Below are 22,188 nucleotides of genomic sequence, written 5' to 3'. Positions count from 1 at the left end.
CCAGTCAGATCCAAATAATGAGATGGGGCCCCGTTCCGATTGTAGGGGCAATGGCCTAACTCTAACTAAGGAAGCTGCCTCCTTTTTTTATCTTTTATTATCTACCACATGAAACGACAACTGTCAATGGGGAACGAACTATTCTGTCCAGAGAGGCTGTTCACATCACTGAAGATTCCTCATGTGAAAAGACTCTATAGATAGAAGAGGGTCTTCACCAGTGATGGTTGAGTTGTGCATTCAGTGTGTGAACTACACTGGGTGGGACTACTGCAGCTATCCCCATTTTGTATATAGGTCAGTGATCCCATTTTGTTATCAAGCATATGTCATTCTAGTATGCAGAGCATAAGTGAGGATTTGCCTCCCAAGCTTGGTGACCAGCTCTGTGTCTTATATCCCCAAGAATTCCCAACCAGTTGCTTTTTGTCTTATTAAAATAAGTGCTGTAGTTAGCCAAAGAAGAAATAGGTAAAATTCAATTAAAGGATAACACACTGAGCATGGGGAAATATAATGCAAAATGTCTCTCAAATCAGTCAATCAATCAGAATAGAGCTGGAAAGAACCTTGGAGGTCTTCTTGTCCAACTTCCCTGCTCAAGCAGGAGACCTTGTACCATTTCAGACAGGTGTCTCTTAAAAATGATGAAGCACCTAAAACTTCTGAACACAAGCTGTTCCACTGGTTAATTGTCCTTACTGTTAGGAAGTTTCTCCTTAATACCAGATAATTGCTTCTCTCCTTGATTAGTTTCCATCCATTGTTTCTTATCTTGCCTTCTGGTGCCTTGTAAAATAAATTCACCCCCCTCTTCTTTGTGGCAGCCCCTCAAATACTGGAATACTGCTATCATGCCATCCCTAATCCTTTTATCTAGACTAGCCTTCAGATGTTTTTGTCTCCTGGCCCTTAATCATCTTAATTGCTCTTCTTTGAACTTTTTCCAAAGTCTCGACATCGTTTTCTGTAATGTGGTGACCAAAATTGGATGCAGTATTCCAGATGTGGTCTTACTAAAGTTTTATAAAGCCCTACTAATACTTCATCTGATTTTGATTTTATGCCTCTGTTTATACAACCAGAAATTTTATTAGCTTTTTTGGCTGCTGCCGCATACTAGTTGCTCATGTTTAAGTGATTATCCATGATTTATTTAGTCCCTCTCACATTTACTGTTTTTGAACCAGGTTTTGCCTCCTTGTTCCTTCAAAATCAAAATCCTATTAAGGTACTTTTCCTGGCAACAATGAACAATTGATTTGACATTGCTTTTTTATTCTAAACAAATTTATATAGGATTTTAAAAAGAAATTAAACAATTGAAATATAAGATGAATCTAGAGGGGTTATCTGTTCAACAAGGACTTGTTTACTTTTGACACTCTGGTTTAAGCTAGTTGCTTTACAGGAAAATTAAAAAGCAAAAATCTTTTTTCCCTGCAAAGAAAAGACTTTGCCATACCTTTAAGGTAATTTGCACGTGAATTGAATAAGGCTGTTCATGGATGCTTGCTCTATTTTTGCCACTTACCTGCAGAAAAAAATTACGGCGGATACAGATTTCATACATGGGTGACACCAATGGTGGGATGCAACCGGTTTAACAACCACTTCGGTGAGCACGTGCTTTGTGTGTGCATGCCGCTTTGCACATGTGGACGCCTAATGCGCACTTTGCATTTAAAAAATGCCCATTTTAAGCTTAAAAACTTACCCTCTATGTCAGTGCTGGTGAGTAAAACAGTTGACCCCCAGAAATTTGCTGTGCTGCGTGAATCAGCTGAACTAAAAAACAGGGAAATATAGGACAGGAAAGGGCAGGGGAAGGTGGGCGGGGCCAACTGCTCACCAGAACTACCGGTTCACCCGAACTGGCCTGAACCGGCTGAATCCCACCCCGGGTGCGACTTAGTTGCTGTCAACCTCTTTCCCTTTCTAGCTGTTATGAGTGAGATGAATATGAAGCAGTCCCTTATCTCCTAAATTTACAAGTAAGTGAAAACGAAACACACATGTGAACATCCTCAAGGTTGCAACTTGCTTCTTTAAGTGGGTCTAAATGCTGGCTTTTTCCTTTGGTGCATTCTCTCACACAGGGGCAGTTTACCTGGAGGGAAGTCTTGAAGAAGCCAAACAATTGTTTGGACGCCTGCTTTTTAACGACAAGGTATGACTTCATTTCTGTCTTGATTATAGCTCGCACCGTGTTTTCTGCTTTTCTGTAGTGCTTTAAATTAAGTGCTTCAGAGGAAAATGGAAAAGAATCCTGCCTCTCAGAATATAATGCCTTGATCTAGCAAAATAAAGTAAAAGATTATTGTAATTACGCAAATGCCTGTTTTTCTGCTGTAAAGACAAGGTGCCAGAAAAGACTATTCTGCAGCAAGTTTCCATTATCTTGCTCAGAAGGACGACGCAATGTTCGCAAAGTCTGACAATTTAGATCCAGACAATCTTTCACATGTCTGACATAATTTATTTGGGGATTGATGGGGGGGGGGACTGATTGACAGCGCTGAAAAGAACATAGGTGAAAAGAGAACAAATAAGAAGAAAAAAGTGAACGAGGCCCATGTGAGATAGCAATAAGCTGCGGACGGCTGGTTCGGACTCCTCTGTAACCTTGGAACTTCGCTGGATGATTTTGAGCACTTATTCTTAGTCCAACCTATCTCATGAAGGTGATTGCACATCCCTTGAATTCCTGCTGAAAAGGTAATATTTAGGAGAAAAAAACATCACAGGTTGCTGGCTCTGAGAAAATCAGAAACGATAATCCAGTGTACGCTTACACACTTAAATAAGTTTGCGTCAGAAGATCATATAAAAAGTTATGCTTTCAACCACCAGCATGTAAATCTCCTGATGTGTACAGGCATCTTGGTGATTGTGGAAATGCAGCTGAGCTGAGATGTAGGGAACTAATAGTGAATAAAGGAATGCCTTAATAATAATAATAATTTGAATTTATTAGCCGCTCCCTTTCCAGACAGGACTCGGGGCGGCGTACAATGGAGCATATAGAACATAAAACATGAGTACAAACACATAAACATACATATATACAAAGACACACATGCACGGAGGAGGTAACAAATTACAACATTTAGACAGTTAAAAATCACCATTAAAATACCCCAATTGTAAGAAACCCAATGTACAATTAAAATTTAAAATTTAAAAAGACAGTCAGGAGGAGTAAGAAAAATTACGGTTGAGCCAGGCCAGATAATTGAAAGAGGTGGGTCTTCAGCTGTACACGGAAGGAGCGGAGATCGGAAGTAATCCTGATGTCACGGGGGAGGTCATTTCACAGGGCTGGGCCCATCACAGAGAAGGCTCTGCTCCTGGGTGTCGCCCCCCGACACTGTTTGGCGGACGGCACCCGGAGAAGTCCCTCTCTGTGTGAGCGAATTGGTCGTAGGGATGTGTGGAGCAGGATGCGATCCTGCATGTAACTAGGTCCTGTGCCATGAAGCGCTTTAAAGATCATAATCAAAACCTTGAAACGCACTCGGTAGACCACAGGAAGCCAGTGCAGCTCGCGCAGGAGAGGTGTTACAGGGGAGTATCTAGTCCTCCCCATAATCACCCGCGCGGCCGCGTTCTGGACCAACTGTAGTCTCCGAGTGCATCTCAAGGGAAGCCCCATGTAGAGAGCATTGCAGTAGTCCAGGCGAGACGTCACTAGCGCATGGGTGACTGTGCGTAGGGCATCCCGGTCCAATAAGGGGCGCAATTGGCGCATCAGGCGAACCTGATGGAATGCCCCCCTTGCCACGGCTGTTACATGGTCATCCATGGACAGCCGGGCATCTAGGAGGACGCCCAAATTGCGCACCTGTTCCATGGGGGCTAGTTGCACGCCCCCGATGGCCAGAGATGGAAGCAACTGGTTGAACCGGGAGGCCGGAAGCCACAGCCACTCCGTCTTGGAAGGGTTGAGTTTTAGTCGGTTGCCATCCATCCAGACCCGTACGGCCTCCAAACACCGGGACATCATTTCGACGGCCTCATTGGGGTGGTTCGGGGTGGAAATGTATAGCTGAGTATCATCAGCATACAGATGATATCCCACCCCAAAACCACGGATGATCTCGCCCAGCGGTTTCATGTATGTGTTGAACAGGAGAGGCGAGAGCACCGATCCCTGTGGCACTCCACATGTGAGTGACCTCCGGGTCGATCTCTGCTCCCCTGCCAGCACACGTTGGGTCCGGTCAGAGAGGTAGGAGCCAAACCACCGTAAAACGGTGCCCCTGACTCCCAGCCCCTCTAGCCGGTGCAACAGGATACCATGGTCGATGGTATCGAACGCCGCCGAGAGATCTAATAGGACCAGGATAGAGGAACAACCCCTATCTCTGGCCCTCCAGAGATCATCAACCAATGCAACCAAGGCCGTCTCCGTGCTGTGCCCGGGTCGGAAGCCGGACTGGCGCGGGTCTAGATAATCATTTTCCTCCAGGTGACGTGGGAACTGCTGTGCCACCACACTCTCTACAACCTTCGCTAGAAACGGAAGGTTGGAGACTGGACGATAATTGACTAGGTCCGTTGGGTCCAGGGAAGGCTTCTTGAGCAGGGGCCTCACCACCGCCTCTTTCAAGGCGGCCGGTAGAAACCCCTCACCCAACGAGGCGTTCACTAGGCCCAGGAGCCAGTCGCGCGTAACCTCCCAGGATGCCAGTACAAGCCAGGAGGGACACGGGTCCAATAAACATGTGGTAGGTCGCAGACGTTCACGCAACCTGTCCAAATCCTCTATGGCAACCGAGTCAAACTCCTCCCAAAGCGGTCCCTCAAGACTCGCCACGGGCGTCTCTACTGGACCACTGAAAGGGGCCCATCCCATCCGGATTTGAGCGACTTTGTCCTGTAGATATTTCCCAAACTCCTCTGCTCTGCCCTGTAAAGGGGCTTCCCGCGGTCTCTCAAACAAGAGGGAGCGAGTCACCCGAAACAGGGCGGCAGGGCGGTTATCTGCGGACGCAATAAGAGCGGCGCAATGTTGACGTTTGGCCGCTCTTAATGCCACAAGGTACGTCCTCAAATAGGCTCGTGCCTGTGCTCGGTCAAATTCGGAACGGGAGGATCTCCAACGACTCTCTAGGCGTCTCTTGTGGCGTTTCATCACCCTTAGCTCCTCGGTAAACCAAGGGGCCAGGGTGGTTCGTCGCCGCAGGAGAGGCCGCAAAGGCGCCACCCGGTCTAGGGCCCCGGTAGTCGCACTATTCCATGCGTCCACCAGGTCCTCCACTCGGGGGCGGGTCAGGTCCACAGGAGGTGGCCCAAGCTCCGTCTGGAACCTATCTGGTTCCATCAGGCGCTTGGGGCGGAACCATCTAATACCTTCCGGTTCCGCCTCCTCGCGGCGGGGGGTAGCACCAGGGAAGTCAAGCCGGAGAAGTGAGTGATCCGACCATGACAGGGGAATAATGGCTGGATCCCCTATTCCCAGATCACTCATCCACTGGCCAGAGACAAAGACAAGGTCCAGCGTGTGGCCTCCCTCGTGAGTAGGGCCCTGAATTAACTGGGTCAGGTCCATGGCTGTCATGGAAGCCATGAACTCCCGAACCCCCTCAGACGCTTCTCCCATCGACGGCAGATTAAAATCCCCCATCACTAAAAGTTTGGGGGTCTCAACCGCCACCGATGAGATCAGCTCAAGGAGTTCAGGCAGGGCCGCTGATGTATAGCGAGGAGCCAGGTATACTATCAGCAGGCCCAACTGCCTCCCTGGGCCCCATCTCACGACAAGGGACTCACACCCGGATGTCTGTGGCACGGTGAACTCTCTCGGCTCTAAGTCTTCCCGGATAATCACTGCTACCCCGCCGCCCCTTCCCTGGGCCCGAGGCTGGTGAAATGCTCGATAACCTGGCGGGCACATTTCCACGAGGGGTAAACCTCCCTCGTGGCCCAACCAGGTCTCGGTTATTCCTGCGAGGTCCGGCTCCCCCTCCAAAATTAGATCGTGAATGAGGGGGGCCTTATTAACAACGGACCTCACGTTGCATAACAGTAGTCTCAGGCCTTGGGTCTGTAGATCCTGACCACTTAGTATGCAGGGGTTGGTACAAACGACCGGGAATGACCAAAAACCCCGGTCTCCCAACCGACTACGCGCTCTTAATCTGTCCTCGCACCTGCCCCTCCCCACGACCGTTGGTATCAAAGAGCCCTGCACAGGAATGCTATCTTCCCTCTCCTCCCCCACTCCGCTCCCTCCTCCTTCGACCACACCAAGGTGCCTGGCTCTCCCATCCCTCCTGTCTTGTTCCCCCCCCATCCCTGTAACCCCTTACAATTTTTAAAAAACAATTAATTAAAAAACCCCTCAACGAGCGCTTCCTCCACCTCTCTGGGTTAATGAACCCGTCCTCAAGGTGGGCCCTCGAAAGGGCTGGAGGCCATAACTGCGAGAGGGGGGACTCTCGTAGCTGTAGCAGGTCTAGCCTCGTGTATAACATAATTGGACAGGGCCAAGTTCATCAAGTGGGTGCTGTAGATGATAATATGCATCAGCAATTCCCACTAAGGGGATGGTCCTGGCAAGAGGATAGTCCAGGCAAGGGGATAGGCTGATGAAATAATCCGCATCAGAATGGAAATGATGGTTGATGGAAATAAGATAAAATAGCCAGTTGATGGATAAAAGATTGCAGCTAAGAAATAGTTCGTAATAGATGGTAGGTCATAATAGGCGGTAGGGCGAATAGCCCATAGTAAGTAGGTGGTAAATGAGTGGGGGGGTAGTGGTGAGTACAGCAAAGCACTGGGTCTGACCTTCTGCATGGGCCTCTGATGTTCCAAGCCTCCATTCCATAATAATAATAATAATTTAAATTATGGCCTGCCATGGTTGTGAATGGTCCTCCGTCCATTTGGCAATCCACATTCGTTGTTATTGGGCCCGGGAGGGCTGCATCGTCCTCCCTGCGGCCTCCCTGCAGCCCTTCCACCGTTCTTTCCGTTCTCTACTTCCTCCGGCGCCTCAGGCCTCACTCTCCTTCCCTTCTTCCCTTCGGCGCCTCGGATCTCACGGGCCTCCCTCGGGCCTTGCACTCCTTCCCAGGGCCCTCTCGCTGGTCTAAAGCACAATCGCCGGCTACCTTGGAGCTCAGCGATCCATAGATTTATAGTTTGGGCTGCTCGGCTCTCCTGGGTTGCCACCATCTTTTTAAGTATCCCAAGCCAAAATCCGCCCAGTCACACAGTCACACAGACCCCCACCGCCGTCCTCCACCTCCTCCAGCCTTCTCCGCCCTCTCCACTCAAGTCTTTACCGCTGCGCTGCTCCGCTGGCGCTGGCGCTCCGTTTCTCTGCCGCTCCGACTCAAAAAACGCCAGCCGCCATGCTGGCTTAAAACGCCAGCCGCCTTGCCGCGCTGACTGGCGCGCTATCTTCCTCCTGTCCGGCTACCCGGCCGACCCAACGGGCCAGCTTGGAGCCGGGCAGGGTGCCAGGATCTTCGGCGCCCGAAATCCCCGACCCTCAAGGTGGAAATGAGGGTCGGCAGCATCCCGCCCGTCAAAGAGCCCTCCGCATTTAGCGGAGCTCAGAAGCAGTCCTCCATTCCCTCCGGAAGCTCCTCCTCCTCTTGACTCAACCCGTTACTTCTCTCGTGCAAACAGCAGGCTGAATAGAATAGAATAGGATAAACAGAGTTGGGAGGGACCTTGGAGATCTTCTAGTCCAACCCCCTGCCCAGGCAGGAAATCCTACACCACTTCAGACAAATGGTTATCCAACATCTTCTTAAAAATACAGGTAGTCCTCGACTTAGGCCACAATTGAGCCCAGAATTTATGTTGCCAAGTGAGGCATTTATTCAGTGAGTTTTGCCCGTTTTACAACTTCCCTTGCTACATTTGTTGAGTGAATCACGGCAGTTGTTAAATTAGTAACACGATGGTTAAATGGAACTGGCTTCCCCATTGTCAGAAAGTCACGAAAGATGATCACATGACCCCAGGACAATGCAATCATATAAATATAAATCAGCTGTCAAGCATCTGAATGTAGACAACATGACCATGGGGATGCTGCAGTGTGAAAAATAGTCCTAAAAAGTAACTTTTTCCCGTGCCATTGTAACCTTGAACAGTCACTAAACAAACTGTTGTAAGTCAAGGACTACCTATATGTTGCAAGAGAGAAACATTGGCAGGAGCAACCAACATGCATAGTTTCTTTTGATTGTAAGCTTTTGGTCTCATGCAGGTGGGGTTATATGCAAAATATACCGTATTTTTCAGAGTATAAGATGCACCAGAGTATAGGACGCACCAAGGTTTTGAAGAGGCAATTTTTTTAAAAAAAGTAGATAGGTAGATAGACGGATAGAGATGAGGAGAAAGAGAGTAATACAGAAGGTAGGTAGGGAGAGAGAGAATGTAGGTAAATGTTTCCAGGTGTATTTATCCATGTGCTGGAGAAGGAAATCGCTGACATTCTGCAGCACCTAAGACTTTGTTTCTGCTGGCACAGCACTTGATCAATGCAATTCTCAACAATCAGTTAAAGAGCTTTCCAAAAAGAAAAAAAAAGTGTTTGCACTCTGCAGACCTCCCCAAAACAGCCCGTTTTTCACGAAAGCGGTACTGTTTTTTTTAAAGGCATGAATAGCCTTGGGGGACTTGCAGAGTGCTCCTGGGGGGCCGGGACCCCAAAAACGAGCAAAAAATGGCCTGTTTTTCCACGAAAATGGGTCCGTTTTTTGTCAAAAAAAATGCATGCATAGCCTTATGGAAGCTTATAGAGTGCTGCTGGGGGCATGGGGGGAAAATGGCTCATTTCTGCCCTCCGCAGCCCCCAGGAGCTCTCTGAAAGCCTCCATAAGGGTATGCACGGCCATTTTGGTGAATGGGCAGGGCTTCTGGAGGCAAAAAATGCTGTATTCGATGTATAAGATGCACCCAGATTTTCAGCCTCTTTTTTGAGGAAAAAAGGTGTGTCTTATACTCCGAAAAATACGGTAATTGTGCTCCTTTTGTTCACCTTTGGTTAATTTATCTTAAGCTTTTCCTCCTTCTTTCCTTTCCTTTGGTTGGAATGAAACTCCTGAATTTTTAGTTGCAGAACTTTAAGCAAAAAAAAAAAGAAAAAAGTAACCCATTATGTAGTTCCTGAACGGTGTGTGTTCTCCCTCCACCTAATTGACATGAACTAAATGGAAGCACTACAGGCAGTTTGAACAAAGAATGCCTGCTTTTTAAAAATGAGTTTGCCAGCACTATTGAATTTGCAAGAAGCCAAGTCAGCATCTTAAGCCATTTCAGTCTGTTGCAGAATGACATTTTATTTAGCAATGTGGAACTTGTTAAACGGTTCCCTTGAGCTTTAAAAGCATCTCTTCACGTTTGCAGGACCTGCGGGAAGTATGGCTTAATTATCCGCTACACCCTCTGCAAGTAAGTGTTCCCCTTTTCACTAACAAATTTCAGAACAGTTTAAGGATGCCTTTTATTGGTCTTTGGCTGTGTTGACATCTTTGAGCATTTCACATGCACACATGGCCTTTGTGAATTTTTGTAGCTAATAAGTGTCAAGCGCTTGGGCTTAAAGGCAGGCAAGAATTTTAGAGGAGACAGGCAGGCAGGCAGTAATTGGGCAAGTAGATGTCAGTCACGGGGCAGCCATGTGGAAGACCTCCAGCTTGGTGGCACTGGGGAGAAAATAAGCTAGCAACTTTGCTCACTATGAGACTCTCTCTGGATGGAAAAATGCAACAAATCTCAAAGCCTCATGGAGGCAGGGCACCTTTGTGGCCTTTTCAGGTCACCTGATTCCTTTGGGGTTCAGGAAGGCTGTCAGCATCTCAGTTGGAACTTTCTCCTGCTAAAACAGAAACCAGATAGAAAGCAGCTCTCTGCAGAAGGTTCTTTTCTGAGCTAGCAACATGTCCTCATGAAGGGATGTATTCCCTCATCTTCTCCTGGGAATGCTGATTCTTCCTTGATCTCCAAAGGCAGTCAGGAAAAAAAGATGTCTTCCACCATGTCAAATGTATAGTTAAAGATAGAATAAGAGCACTTCTTTCCAAAACTCTTAGAACTTTTGGGGAATGTTCTTTAATGGACTCTTCTCTGATGGCCAATCATATGCAATTTTGGTATCCCTGGGCAGAAAGATACAAGATATAAACGGAGTGTGTTATTCACAGTTATGGTATGAAAACTTAAGGGTTTTTTTGCTGAAGTTGAATAAAATAGATGTTAAAAGTAAGGGAAAGTAAAAGAAATGAATGGATTTATGTCTGTCAATCTTGTCTATCAATGATTGCTGCTCCTAAAAGTTTTATTTCTATGGTTTGCATATGAATACCTAAATACCTAAAACAGCAAAAAGAACATTGATAATGTGCTATAAAGATTGGTAAGTCTTATCATTTATTGGAGCATTGCATTGTTTATCTCTAATACTTTTGTACAACCACATCACTGGCTGAAACATCCCCCAGATTCTAGTTTTGCCCTTAGAAAAGCTAATTTTAACAAAAGTGGAACAAGGCCCTATAAAAAATGCAATTAAGTTCCTGCAATATCCCCAAGTTTGAGCATCCTATTTTCACACTTTCAGCAAGCATTCTTGCTAGCTTCCAGCTAAAATAATTTAATGGGAAAATATTAGATTAAAGAAAACAGGCAGAGGATTCTACAGTGAAATAAAACCTTTTGAAATACGTTTTTATAGGAAAAAATGGAGAGAATCATTGATTACATTTATATCTTTAAAAAAATTCAGCATGCAGGAATCCCTGGGCCACTGGAAAAAATAGAATATATAGATAGCATAGTTAACAACATTGCTGAAAGAAAAAAAAAAACATCAGCTGGGAGGGGTAATAAAACTTGGTGATAGCTAAAAAGGTACAGTATTTATAAGGATGAGAAAATGGACGTCTGCAATCATCAATAAAATTACAGACTTGGAACACATGACAATCCTGGAAAAAAAAATTGAGAACTCCTGGAACTATTATGTTTATACATGTTCGTAGGTTACTGAATCTTCCTATATTCAAAGCTACATTAAAATCTCCTTCAAACTGAGCTTGACTCTGGTTGACTTAACAGTCATTGCTGTGTAGTTCTCATGGCAACACCATAACAGCAACTGGTTGTTGCTTTGTTCTATGAGCCTTTTCTCATCTTCCGTGAGTTTTGGGAGGATCTCCTATCCAACTATTAACTTGGCCTGATTCTGCTTAGCATCTCAAGATCAACTAGATGCTGCTAGTTAGCATTTCAGAATGCATTTCAGATTAAATGTATAGTGCAGAGTCCTCATTTAGTCATTCTTTCTCCAATATAGTATCTTTCAGATAGCCTTTCATGGTTCATGTCTAGAACCATGATATTGCGCTGCTGAAATTTAGCACTGAAAATTAAAATTTGACCAAAATGTACTGGTTAGACTTTGGATGGGATTTTTATTTGTGTTTTAATCCACTGCTTGTTTGATAACCAAAATAAAGAGAATTGAGTGGTTTTAGCTGAGAATTATGAGTGGGAATGGGAACAAAGCAGAAGTGGTATTCAGCAGGTTCTGATGAGTTCTGGAGAACCGATTGCAGAAATTTTGAGTAGTTTGGAGAACCGGTAAATACCACCTGTGACTGGCCCCGCCCCCATCTATTCTCTGCCTCCGGAATCCCAGCTGATCAGGAGGAAATGGGGATTTTGCAGTAACCTTCCCCTGGAATGGAGAGGGAATGGAGATTTTACAGTATCCTTCCCCTGCCACGCCCACCAAACCACACCCACCAAGCCATGCGCACCGGTAGTAAACCGGTAGTAAAAAAATATAAATCCCACCACTGGAACAAAGGATACGTTATATTCCTGTTATCATCATCAGCTGAACAAAATTGAACTCATCTTCAACCCAGCTTCATTATTTAAGGACACTTTTTGTGGCTTTAGGGTGCAGAAAGAAAGGGAGAGGTATGCTATTCCTATTTCCTCTTCTTTAATTTCCGCCTAACCTTCCAGTGACCTCAAATTAGTTTGAATACTGGCAAAAGTCATTTTTGAAGGGCATTAAAAGTAAGGTTGGAATGGTTTGCTTAGCAGAGGCCTTCTGATTCCCATCTTTAAATCTGTTCTCAAACTACCCCTCAAAAAATGAGTTAGATTGATTTTTGTGATGGCAATAGCATTTTTTAGAGTTTGCCATTAAAAAATGCTTCATGCGCAGTTCATGCATTATTGTTGATTTTTTTTAATTTATTAATCAAATTTATGTTGCCGCCCATTTCACTGAAGGTGATTCTGGTTAGTGCATAACCATAGATAAAAAATGTGATGATAAATACAAATGCAAAAAAAGTAGTAATAAATATCCTAAATCTCCAAAATGAAAGGAGAATAAAAAATGCCCTCTCAACAATGGAGCCATCTAGTCAAGTCCCCAGTTCCATCGACACCCCAATAACCAAATCATGAGGGCCTTCCAGAATATCGAAAGGGATGGAACCAACCTAATTTCAGGAGGAAGGATGTTCCTTTAGGCAGGGTCCGCAGCAGAGGAGACATGTGTCCTGGGAGCACCAAAAGTAGATCTTTGGCCGATGGTGTATTATTAGGATAACATTGCCAGCCCCCAAAGTGTCCGCTGTGTGGTGATTAAGACTCATATTAGCAAAGTAAAATGTAAAGTACCTAATCAAGTTTCTTCCCTTGCTTTCTGAATTTAGCTCTTAAGTTTCTCCTCTAAAACTAATTTGTTGTCCTCATTGTTTAATATTGATTTACAGCTGCAAGAATCTAACACTGACAGACAGCTGATTGAGACGTCGCCTGTCCTCCAGAAATTGACTGAATTTGAGGATGCTATTGGAGTACTTTTTACTCACGTTCGCCTATTGGCGCGGGCTTTCACTTTGAGAACAGTGGGATTTAACCATCTGACGCTGTGAGATTTTTTCTCTCTCTCCCAAGCAGATGCCTTGCACTTTCTTTCTGAAGGAAGGCTGATTGGCTGTTATTCTCCAGGAAGAGAGATTGGGCTGGTCTACAACTGTTTCCCAGTTCCGATTTTTCAAAACCTCTGGCTTTGGAGGCCCTACCAAGGCATCTATGGTTTGCCAGATTTGTAAACTGATTTGTTCTAGATTAGTTGAGATTTTATCACATAAATACTGAAGGACAAGAAACAACATTCTTCCTTATTGAGATGCTTAACTACCCAAAGTTTGCTTCTGACCCTGACATAGGTTGAATCATCTCTTCTGTTTTTAACTAGCTACAATTTGTCATTTCATTAAAATTAAACAAAGATCAAATCACCCCGATTTGTGCAGAAGAATCATAGCTGAAAATATCCAGAGGGTTTTTTTTTTCTTACTTATGCAGAACCATAGTCAAACAAATGTTTTTTTCACAAAATTTGATGTTACTCCCCTCAATTCCTACAGTTTATGTTTCCATAAAGTGATTCATAGCTAAATTTATAGTGGTTTCCCCCTTATTACTTCTGACAACCTAAAAGCATTATTTTGTCTTACCCGGCAGTAGTGGGATTTGCAGCAACCTGAAAAATGACATTCTGTGCACAGTGGCATCAGAGAAATGCCGCAATTACATGCATAATCATAACATTTACTTGGTGACATTAAATGAATTTTGTCACTTGCCTTCCCTTTAGTCTCTCACAAACACCCCTACTTAGCGAATACGAATACACTGCATTGTCTTAAATTGTATGATATGATCACCAGCGTATTGTTCTGCCTTTTTAAAAATATCCAGCTCTCTAAGGCAAGGCAGCGTTGCTCCCTTCTCTGTATAATCTCTTCCTTCCTTTAATCTCATTCTTTAGGGGCCATAATCAGAGGATGGAGTTTTTGGGTGATTCCATAATGCAGTTGGTGGCCACCGAGTACTTATTTATACATTTCCCTGATCATCATGAAGGGCACTTGACGGTGAGAGCATCATCCATTATTCTTGGCAGGAGTAAAACTGGGATAGTCTGGTTATAGGAGGAAATGGGGAAAAAAGAGAGAGAGAAGAACTTTGTGAAAGCAGCAAGGGAATTATTTGAGTTTAACTGAATATCCGCAACCTCCCCCCTGTACTTGCTCTTAATAAGGTTCTGTTAATTTGAAAATGTGAATCCTGCCACAATCAAGGAAATGTGATTTATGGAGCCTGGGAGTGATGTTATCTCTTCTTTAAAACAAATCAATAGCTTTAATAACCGTGGTGATTAAGTTATTCCTCTAAAAGCTAGAGGTAATTGTAGTTCATTTGCAGGAGAGCGAAAGCAATTGAAATCAACAGTGGCCATTAATATAGGGTGCTGTTCTTGCTTCTTGGGGGCTAATAGTTCAAGCAGAAACTTTATGAAATTCGCTTTTTCTAGGCTCATGCCAGCTTTTTTCCTGATTATTAAGCTAAACTGTAGGCGAACAATCTTACATCTTAGAGGATGTATATGACCATCACCCACAAGAACTGGGGGCTGAAAAGCCATAAGGAGCTTGTAGGTAATTGCTGTTTGGTTTTCTGCTGCCGTTCATGGCAGGAAATCAAACATTCCAGAAACCAGCAACCTCCAGTATGTTTCAAGAAATAAAAGGGGTAAAAGAGGCAGAATGATGAATGGCTTATATGTGAAAAAGAGGACCGCACTCATATATGTGAATGAATAAATGCATGTGGCTAGAAATCTCTGTAGTTTGTTTGAGTGTAAAAAATATTTACTATTGCACTAGGCTGTGGATGCACAATTTTTAGGGGTCAGGAACTACAAAGATACATCTCTTTGATGAAGAATAGATGAAATCAGAGAAAGGATGTGTCCCAGGTGCGTTTCCCCCCTTCCTTGTGTATTATTTTTTCCTCTCATTCTCTGCCTTCTACATCTATCCTGTCTTAGAATCTTTCATTTTTATTTCATCACTAGCTGATAACCCGGTGCTGCCCAGGTATTTATTTATCCCAACCCTCCTTCCATGAACGTCACCCCAATTTCTAATGTTGGATTTTCCCCTTACCGGAGGGAGCCCCCTTGTGGAGTTTGTGAAGCCGATACCATGGCAATTCCACAGTGCTGTACAGTAGAAGCCAATTTAAGGCAGTATGGTAGAAGCCATTTTAAGGCACAACAGGCTGTATCTTAACAGAACACACACCCCGGGGGGTGTTGGGGGTGTCTTACCCCCCACAGTATTTGTTTCCAAAGGGAAGTCATCTGTGGTTGAAAGTTTGGTTGAAATTGCTTGAGGCGTTCCAGAGTTATGCTGAAACATGCATACACACACAAGTCATTGTTATATATATATAGATTTGCCCAAAGCTGGCAGAAAGGGGTTACAAAACAATTTGTGGGTGTGCTGGTTGTGTTTTCATCAGGGTTTGACCCTCCAGATTCTTAGACTTCCTCTTTTATTGGCCTCAGCAGTGCTAATGGCAAAAGATTATGAGGTTAAGGATATTCTTGCTTAACAATGGTAATTGGGACTGGAAACCTCATTGCTAAACAGCACTTTCTTAAGCACAACATGATGTGACCATGCCAACTAATAACAGCAGTGCCAGCATTTCTAGTTGCCGTTGTTAAGCAAATTGTGCACTATCATGAGAACCTTGTATAACAATGGCTGGCGAGGCCTCCAGGCGCCCCCTTTGACTTTGCGGGTGAGAAGCTGGCAGTAAAAATTGCAAATTTTAATCACACATCCACAATTGGAATTGCAGGCCAGGTACAGTATCAAGTGTCCGAATCACACCCACAGAACTGAGGGAATGCTGCAAAAGCAAGAACTTGTTCACTGCTCATGAGTCCGACTCATTCAATTCCATTGTAACTTTGAATAGTCATGGAACAAGTGACTAGTTTGTTCTATTGTTAAGTAAGGACTAGCCGTAATCTCAAGCCTTCCAGTATGGGCACCATGGCCAGCCTTGACTTGAGATGCTAAGATACAATTTACTGACTTTGTGTTACTTAGGGATTTTTTTGTTTTTTATTAAAAGAGACAGTGAATCATTTTTAAGAGTTTGGTGATAGAGTGTAAATAGAATGCAGAATAACAGAGTTAGAAGGAATCTTGGAGGTCTCCTAGTTTAACCTCCTGCCCCCTTAAAGATAAAGATTCCCCTCACACATATGTGCTAGTCATTCCCGACACTAGGGGGCAGTGCTCATCTCTGTTTCAAAGCCAAAGAGCCAGCACTGTCCGAAGACGTCTCCATGGTCATGTGGCTGGCATAACAGTTCACCTGTTACGCGACGCTAGGGATTCGAACCGCTGAACTGCCATCCTTTCTGATCGACACTGAGCCACCGCGTCCCTCCCTGCCAGCTTAAGAGACTCTAAAAACCTAATACTCCTTCATCAGCCATCCTCTTTCACTATCACTATCCTTTAAAAAGATAAAGCAGATGCCCTTATCAATGCTGTGTGATCTTGGAACCTTCTAGGCCAGCGATGGCGAACCTTTTTTGGCTTGTGTGCCATAAGCAGGGGAAGCGGAGGGTCGTGCGCGGGCATGTCGCACCCATAATGCAATGTGCGACACACACACACGGCGCACATGCATGCATAACAGGCGCAATCCCCCAATTTTGCATGCTTTTTTTGCCCTCCCCAGGCTCCAGAGGCTTTATAGGAACCCTCCCCTGCTTCTCTCCCCCCGAGGCCCTCTGGAGGCTTCAGGAGCTTCCCTGAAGCTTCCGGAGCACAAAAAACTGGCCCTATGGGCAAACCGGAAGTTCAGGAATGGACTTCCGGCTTAAACCAACCCTACAAACAAACTGGAAGTCTGCTCCCGAACTTCTGGTTTGCCTGTAGGACCCGTTTTTTGCGCTCCGGAGGTTTCAGGGAAGCTCCTGAAGCCTCCGGAGGGCCTCTGTGGGGGCAGTGGAGGCTGTTTTCACCCTCCCCAGGCTCCTATAAAGCCTTTGGAACCTGGGGAGAGTGAAAAATGGCTTTAAAAAAGGCTGAACTCAGCTGGCCAGCACGCGCATGCGTGCTGGGCAGCTAACAGGAAAACACTTCGTGTGCCCTGACAAATGGCTATGTGTGCCACAGGTTTGCCATCCCAGTTCTAGGCAGTTTAAATTTTAACACCACCTTTTTTGTTTGAAAGTGGAACATATCTCCCTGTTCCCTTTCTGTTTTGATTCCCTTGAGCTCTCTTGCATCTAATCTCTTTTATTCACTATGATTGATGTTATAGTTCCATCCGATTTGTGAATACGTTATAGCTTCTTTACTAACAGGCTGGCACGTGTGTTATTAATTGAAACCACTGGAAAGAGTTTTCCGAAGGTTGCTTTTCTGTGTCATGTGCCTTCCATTTCCCAGTATTACTATTTTCTTTCAAATACCAACTATATCTTTTGGTCTTCTGCAGAAATTTCACCTTCTCAGCTACTCATCCACTCTTCATATCCTAAGCAAATTTTTGCTTTGATCATAGCAGATATAATCCCAAGAATATTATGTGCTTATTCTTTTGGAAAGTTATTGCTGTTAATTAGCACATTTGCCTCCCCGCTCTCAACTAATTCTTGAGTCTCATAGATGGCTGCATTTCTTTAAACAACCCCCCCTTCCGCTATCTTCTTACAATGGACACATAGGGGACCAACTCATTTGTCTAGTATGAGAGGATTATATGTTTTTAAACTATTTCTGCTCAATTAGCCAAAGCCATAATAACACTTACAAAAATCAAATATGGAAATAATAAATCTTCAGCTTGCAAATTTTTGCAACTTTACTTTAACAACTGGAAGCAGTATTCTTAGACACTTTCATAATTAGCAGGTCATTAAGTAGCTCTCTTTGTTTCGAATGCAAGTAGCAGGGCACACTATGGATTACTTTCAGTGTGATATTAAACGGTGGCCAAGCAATTACAAAAAGAAGCTAGGCAATCCTTATTTGTGCTTCTTTCTCCCATGACTGTGAGGAGAAACAAAAAAAAAGTTTTGCTTTGATTAACCATGATTTGGCCACCGTTGTTCAGACTTGATGAAGGGCTTCATGGTAACTACAGTCACAAGAATTCAGTTTCAAATTGTATTCCATGCAACTGCCCTGATTCCATTACCTTGAGTTACAGTTAGGCATGATTTGGGATACAGATGAAAGGATTAATATGATGTGCCCAACATAGTGCTTACAGATACCAACATAACAGCAGAAAATGCCTTATTTGTTTTCAAGCCTCCATTCACACTATTTTAAAAATAAATTTAATTTTGGACAGAATTGCAAACTAAAAAGCATTGTCAAGAGTCTACTTTGATTCTACACAGGGCTGATAGACTTTCTTAGATTTCTTTTTAAAGAATGTGAGTGGCCGTAGTTCATAGCTTTATGTGCAGATGTGTCCATCACTGGTCCAGAAAAGATAAACTGGGGCTTCAAAGTGTCTGTTTGAGGAAGACAGCTACAGAGTGGGAGGGATCAACCACACCAGTCTGTCTTTTGGTCAGTTGTATTAATTGGTCATACTGGGTCACCTCTTTTGCAAATGGGCAACCTTCCCTGGTTCTTTGGGTAACTATGATATGATCTCAACATTAAAATGTGACATTTTCACTGGAAAAGTTGTATATTACTGGTCTAAACCATGGCTAATCTAAAAAGAGCTGGAAGGAACTTCTGTTTACTGGGTACCCAGACAAATAACATTTGATTGCACGAGTGGGCATTTTTTTTCAACGTTTGCCTTTCTAAATAAAAAGAGAACATACACAATGTGGATAGGATGCTTGACATTTAAGATAAATAGAAGTAGTGCACGATCAACACAAATCATTCTGCTTTTCTCAGGACAGGAAAGAAAAGGGAACACCTATATATTTTGGGAGCACCTGAATCCTTCTATCCTTTTTCTTCTGCCCTTTACAGGTTGATTGAAGGTATGCAGTGAGGTAAATGTGGCAGGCTTTCCCTGGTAACCTGAGGAAGTTGAGGAAGGAGGGAATGGGATAAGAGTGTACACCTCATTTCTATTAGTGCCTTCTTTTCAAAATTTCTGGAAGAAAACAGAAGGTGTTTATACCAGATAAATAGTAGCATTTTTTTGTTTTTGTTTAATCAAGCAAAAGCTAACAACATGTTATGTGTCTAGGCCGGATGTGGGAACTGTGGCCCTTTTATGACTTGTGGACTTCAACTCCTATTGGCAGAATTCATGCTGGCTCGGGAATTCTGGGAGTTGAAGTCCACAAGTCATAAAAGAGCCATAGTTCCTCACCTCCGATCTAAGCTATAAAATTGGGTGTTGCTCCTCAGAATGCCATGCACATTTACCTGAGTGGAGTCTTTTGCCTTGGCAGTTGTTGCGAAGCTCTTTGGTCAACAACAGGACACAAGCCAAAGTGGCAGAAGAACTGGGCATGCAGGAGTTTGCCATTACTAACGATAAGACCAAACGGCCTGTTGCACTACGAACAAAAACATTAGCTGATCTTTTGGAATGTAAGTGCTAATGCTGTTAATTCATTTTCCTTCCCTAGTGATTTGATAGCTAAATAAAGTTTCAAAAGCAGGCGGTACAGCAACAGTTAAAGGCAAAAAGAACCTCTAAGGTGGTGGCTTAAAGAAAGTGTTTATATGATAGATGTGTTACCACTAGCTGCCATCCTGAAGATCTAAACTGTGTAGTACTGCATATGTATAGCTTACGTTAGAAAATGAATTGCCTTCCATTGTTATTCTTAGATACCTCCAGCCTTCTTTAAAGCAAAGGAAAAAATTGACTCCTTTCTTTTATTTGAAATATAATCAATTTATAATTTCCTAAGTAGCATTGTTTCCAAAGGCACTGTGATGAAAACCCACATTGCAAATGGAATGTTGCCTTTTTCTTAATTTTAATTTTGTTTGAGGGTTTTTTTTTTAAAAGTTGTTCTTTCTGTACAAGAGAAGTGGCAATAAATATCAGGCCCAAAAGGTAATCTTTATCCAGAGCATTTTAATATATTTTGTGAGTTGAGTGGGCACAGTGTCTCTTGCCAGATCCTTTTAGTAAATGGAAGTAGTTCACAAACAATCATAATTTATGGCCAAGGCTCTGAGAGTGTGTGCTTTGCTGTGATTTATTTCCAAAAACTTATAGTCTCCTGGCTAAACAATGGGATTTGAAGAGCTGCCTCTTTGTCTAGTTTTTCAGAATTGCTTCTTAATTAATTCGTGTAGGTCTTGGCATTTTTTTCATTGATTCAGTTTTCAATTTTTGTTAAAGAAGAAAGGCTATTCCACAATATAAAATGATGGTGTGTTTTCTCAGTGACCTCGAATTAACCCAACTGCCTCAAACTCTGTTCTGAAACAGAACCAGGCAAGAAGGTGAAACTTTTCTTAGTAGAAACTTGGTGGATATCATGTTAAGATAGAAGAAACTATTGTGAAAAGAGTTAGTGTATTTGTCTGTTAGTGTATTTAGGAACAAAAGTGAAAGAATCTCTGATTGGGATTGGAAATATCTTTCTTGACCTGATACTTGATCTGATATGTCAAGGTAGCAACCCGATTGAAAATTAAGCCAAAACACATCCTATGATTACAAGGATGGGGAAAGCCAATTTGGGAGAAATTTATTTTATAAGTGGAAAACAGCAGCAGCTGCAAGGAAAAAAAAGTGTAAGAGTAAAACAGCAGCAGCTGCAAGGAAAAGCCATAATTCAATATTGAAACATTGCAAAGTTTAGCAGAATATTTGTTTACTATTTTTTCCAGGTCTATTAAACAGTAGAGTTTGATTGATCTTCAGTGGAACTCACATTTTAAGAGTTTGAATTCCCACTTCTCACCTAAAAAGGAAAATATTCATAGTGGACTAATAACATGATAGCTTAATCCAGTGGTGGGTTCCTCCCGGATCACACCGGATCGCGCGCGCTCCCTTTCAGCGCTCCACCTGGCTCGCGCGCTCCCTTTCAGCGCTCCACCTGGCTTGCGCGCTCCCTTTCAGCGCTCCACCTGGCTTGCGCGCTCCCTTTCAGCGCTCCACCTGGCCTCGCGCTCCCTTCCGGCGCTGAAACCGGAAGTACAGTTTTGCCCGGCCCTGGCGAAGCAATGACGCCTGTCTGCGCTCCACCAGCTCAGCTGGGAACGGAGATGTTTCCTCAGCGGAGCGGAGCGCCTGAAAAGTCTTTTCAGGTGCTCCGCTCCGCTGAGGAAACATCTCCGTTCCCAGCCGAGCTGGTGGAGCGCAGACAGGCGTCATTGCTTCGCCAGGGGCGGGGCAAGACTGTACTTCCGGTTTCAGCGCCGGAAGGGAGCGCGAGGCCAGGTGGAGCGCTGAAAGGGAGTGCGCAAGCCAGGTGGAGCGCTGAAAGGGAGCGCGCGCGATCCGGTGCGATCCAGCAGGAACCCACCACTGGCTTAATCTGATTTTTCCTAATGTAGTGCCTTCTTAAAAGAATTTGGACTTTAATTCCCAGAATTAATAAAATAGTTGTAGTTCCAAACTATGTAAAGGGCACTAGGCTCAACAGTCGTCTTCATTAAAATACAAGAACTAAGATACTGACTGAAAACAATTTGATCAGTTTGTAATTTAGATGAGTATTTTTTTCAAACTTGGCAACTTTAAATCATTCAGATGTCTACTCCCATAATTCAGATTTGTCAAATTTGAAAAACTCTTATTTAGACCGAGGCCGATTACACACATTTCCATCTCCTGTGTTTCTCCCAGCCAACCTTAGATGGAGATTATAGCATTGTGGCTTACACTGTTCTAACAGAGTAAAAAAAGAAATTCCAGTTGTGAGTATAGCCCTTGCACCTGTAATCCTTAGAGGCTCTTTAGTGCAGAATATGGTAAATCTGTGTAGATATGGAAAGTGCTAAAAGCACAAGCTTTGCTACAGCTCCCTCCACAAATCTTTGGTATGTGTGAATTGCTTGAAGTGAAAGACACAAGTTATTTCCTTGCTGTTTATTTCTATATATATACTATTATATATATATATATCTTTTGTGGATAGTGTGGACTTTAATATCCCTGCAATATTTTTCCACCTCTCAGACTTTCCTTCTTCCCAAAATAGTAAAAACACCTCTCACTCAACTATCTGTCTTTTTGATGTTTTAATGTATACCATCACAGGTTCACCGTTGACTTGGAATATTTGCAACAGATTGTCTGGAAATATTAATGTGTGTTTGAAAGAAAGTAATATTCTTGTAATGTTTGGTT

At 43.6% G+C, this 22,188-nt stretch overlaps 1 protein-coding gene across 2 annotated transcripts in view; it reads left to right on the top strand.

Moving 5' to 3' along the window:
* The window catches only part of DROSHA (drosha ribonuclease III), a 122,049-nt gene that overhangs the window by 88,843 nt on the left and 11,018 nt on the right, over positions 1-22,188 (top strand). For both annotated transcript variants that reach the window (XM_081951537.1, XM_081951536.1), the window contains exons 23-27: positions 2,100-2,170; positions 9,379-9,423; positions 12,771-12,928; positions 13,835-13,940; positions 19,319-19,460. In XM_081951537.1, the coding sequence (XP_081807663.1) occupies positions 2,100-2,170; positions 9,379-9,423; positions 12,771-12,928; positions 13,835-13,940; positions 19,319-19,460 (522 nt within the window). The remainder of the gene's footprint in view (positions 1-2,099; positions 2,171-9,378; positions 9,424-12,770; positions 12,929-13,834; positions 13,941-19,318; positions 19,461-22,188) is intronic.

Source organism: Natrix helvetica (assembly GCF_964273705.1).
Source record: "Natrix helvetica genome assembly, chromosome: 4".
Taxonomy (NCBI): Eukaryota; Metazoa; Chordata; class Lepidosauria; order Squamata; family Natricidae; genus Natrix; species Natrix helvetica.
Note: the sequence above shows the minus strand (reverse complement) of the source record. Positions and strands in the feature narration are given on the sequence as shown.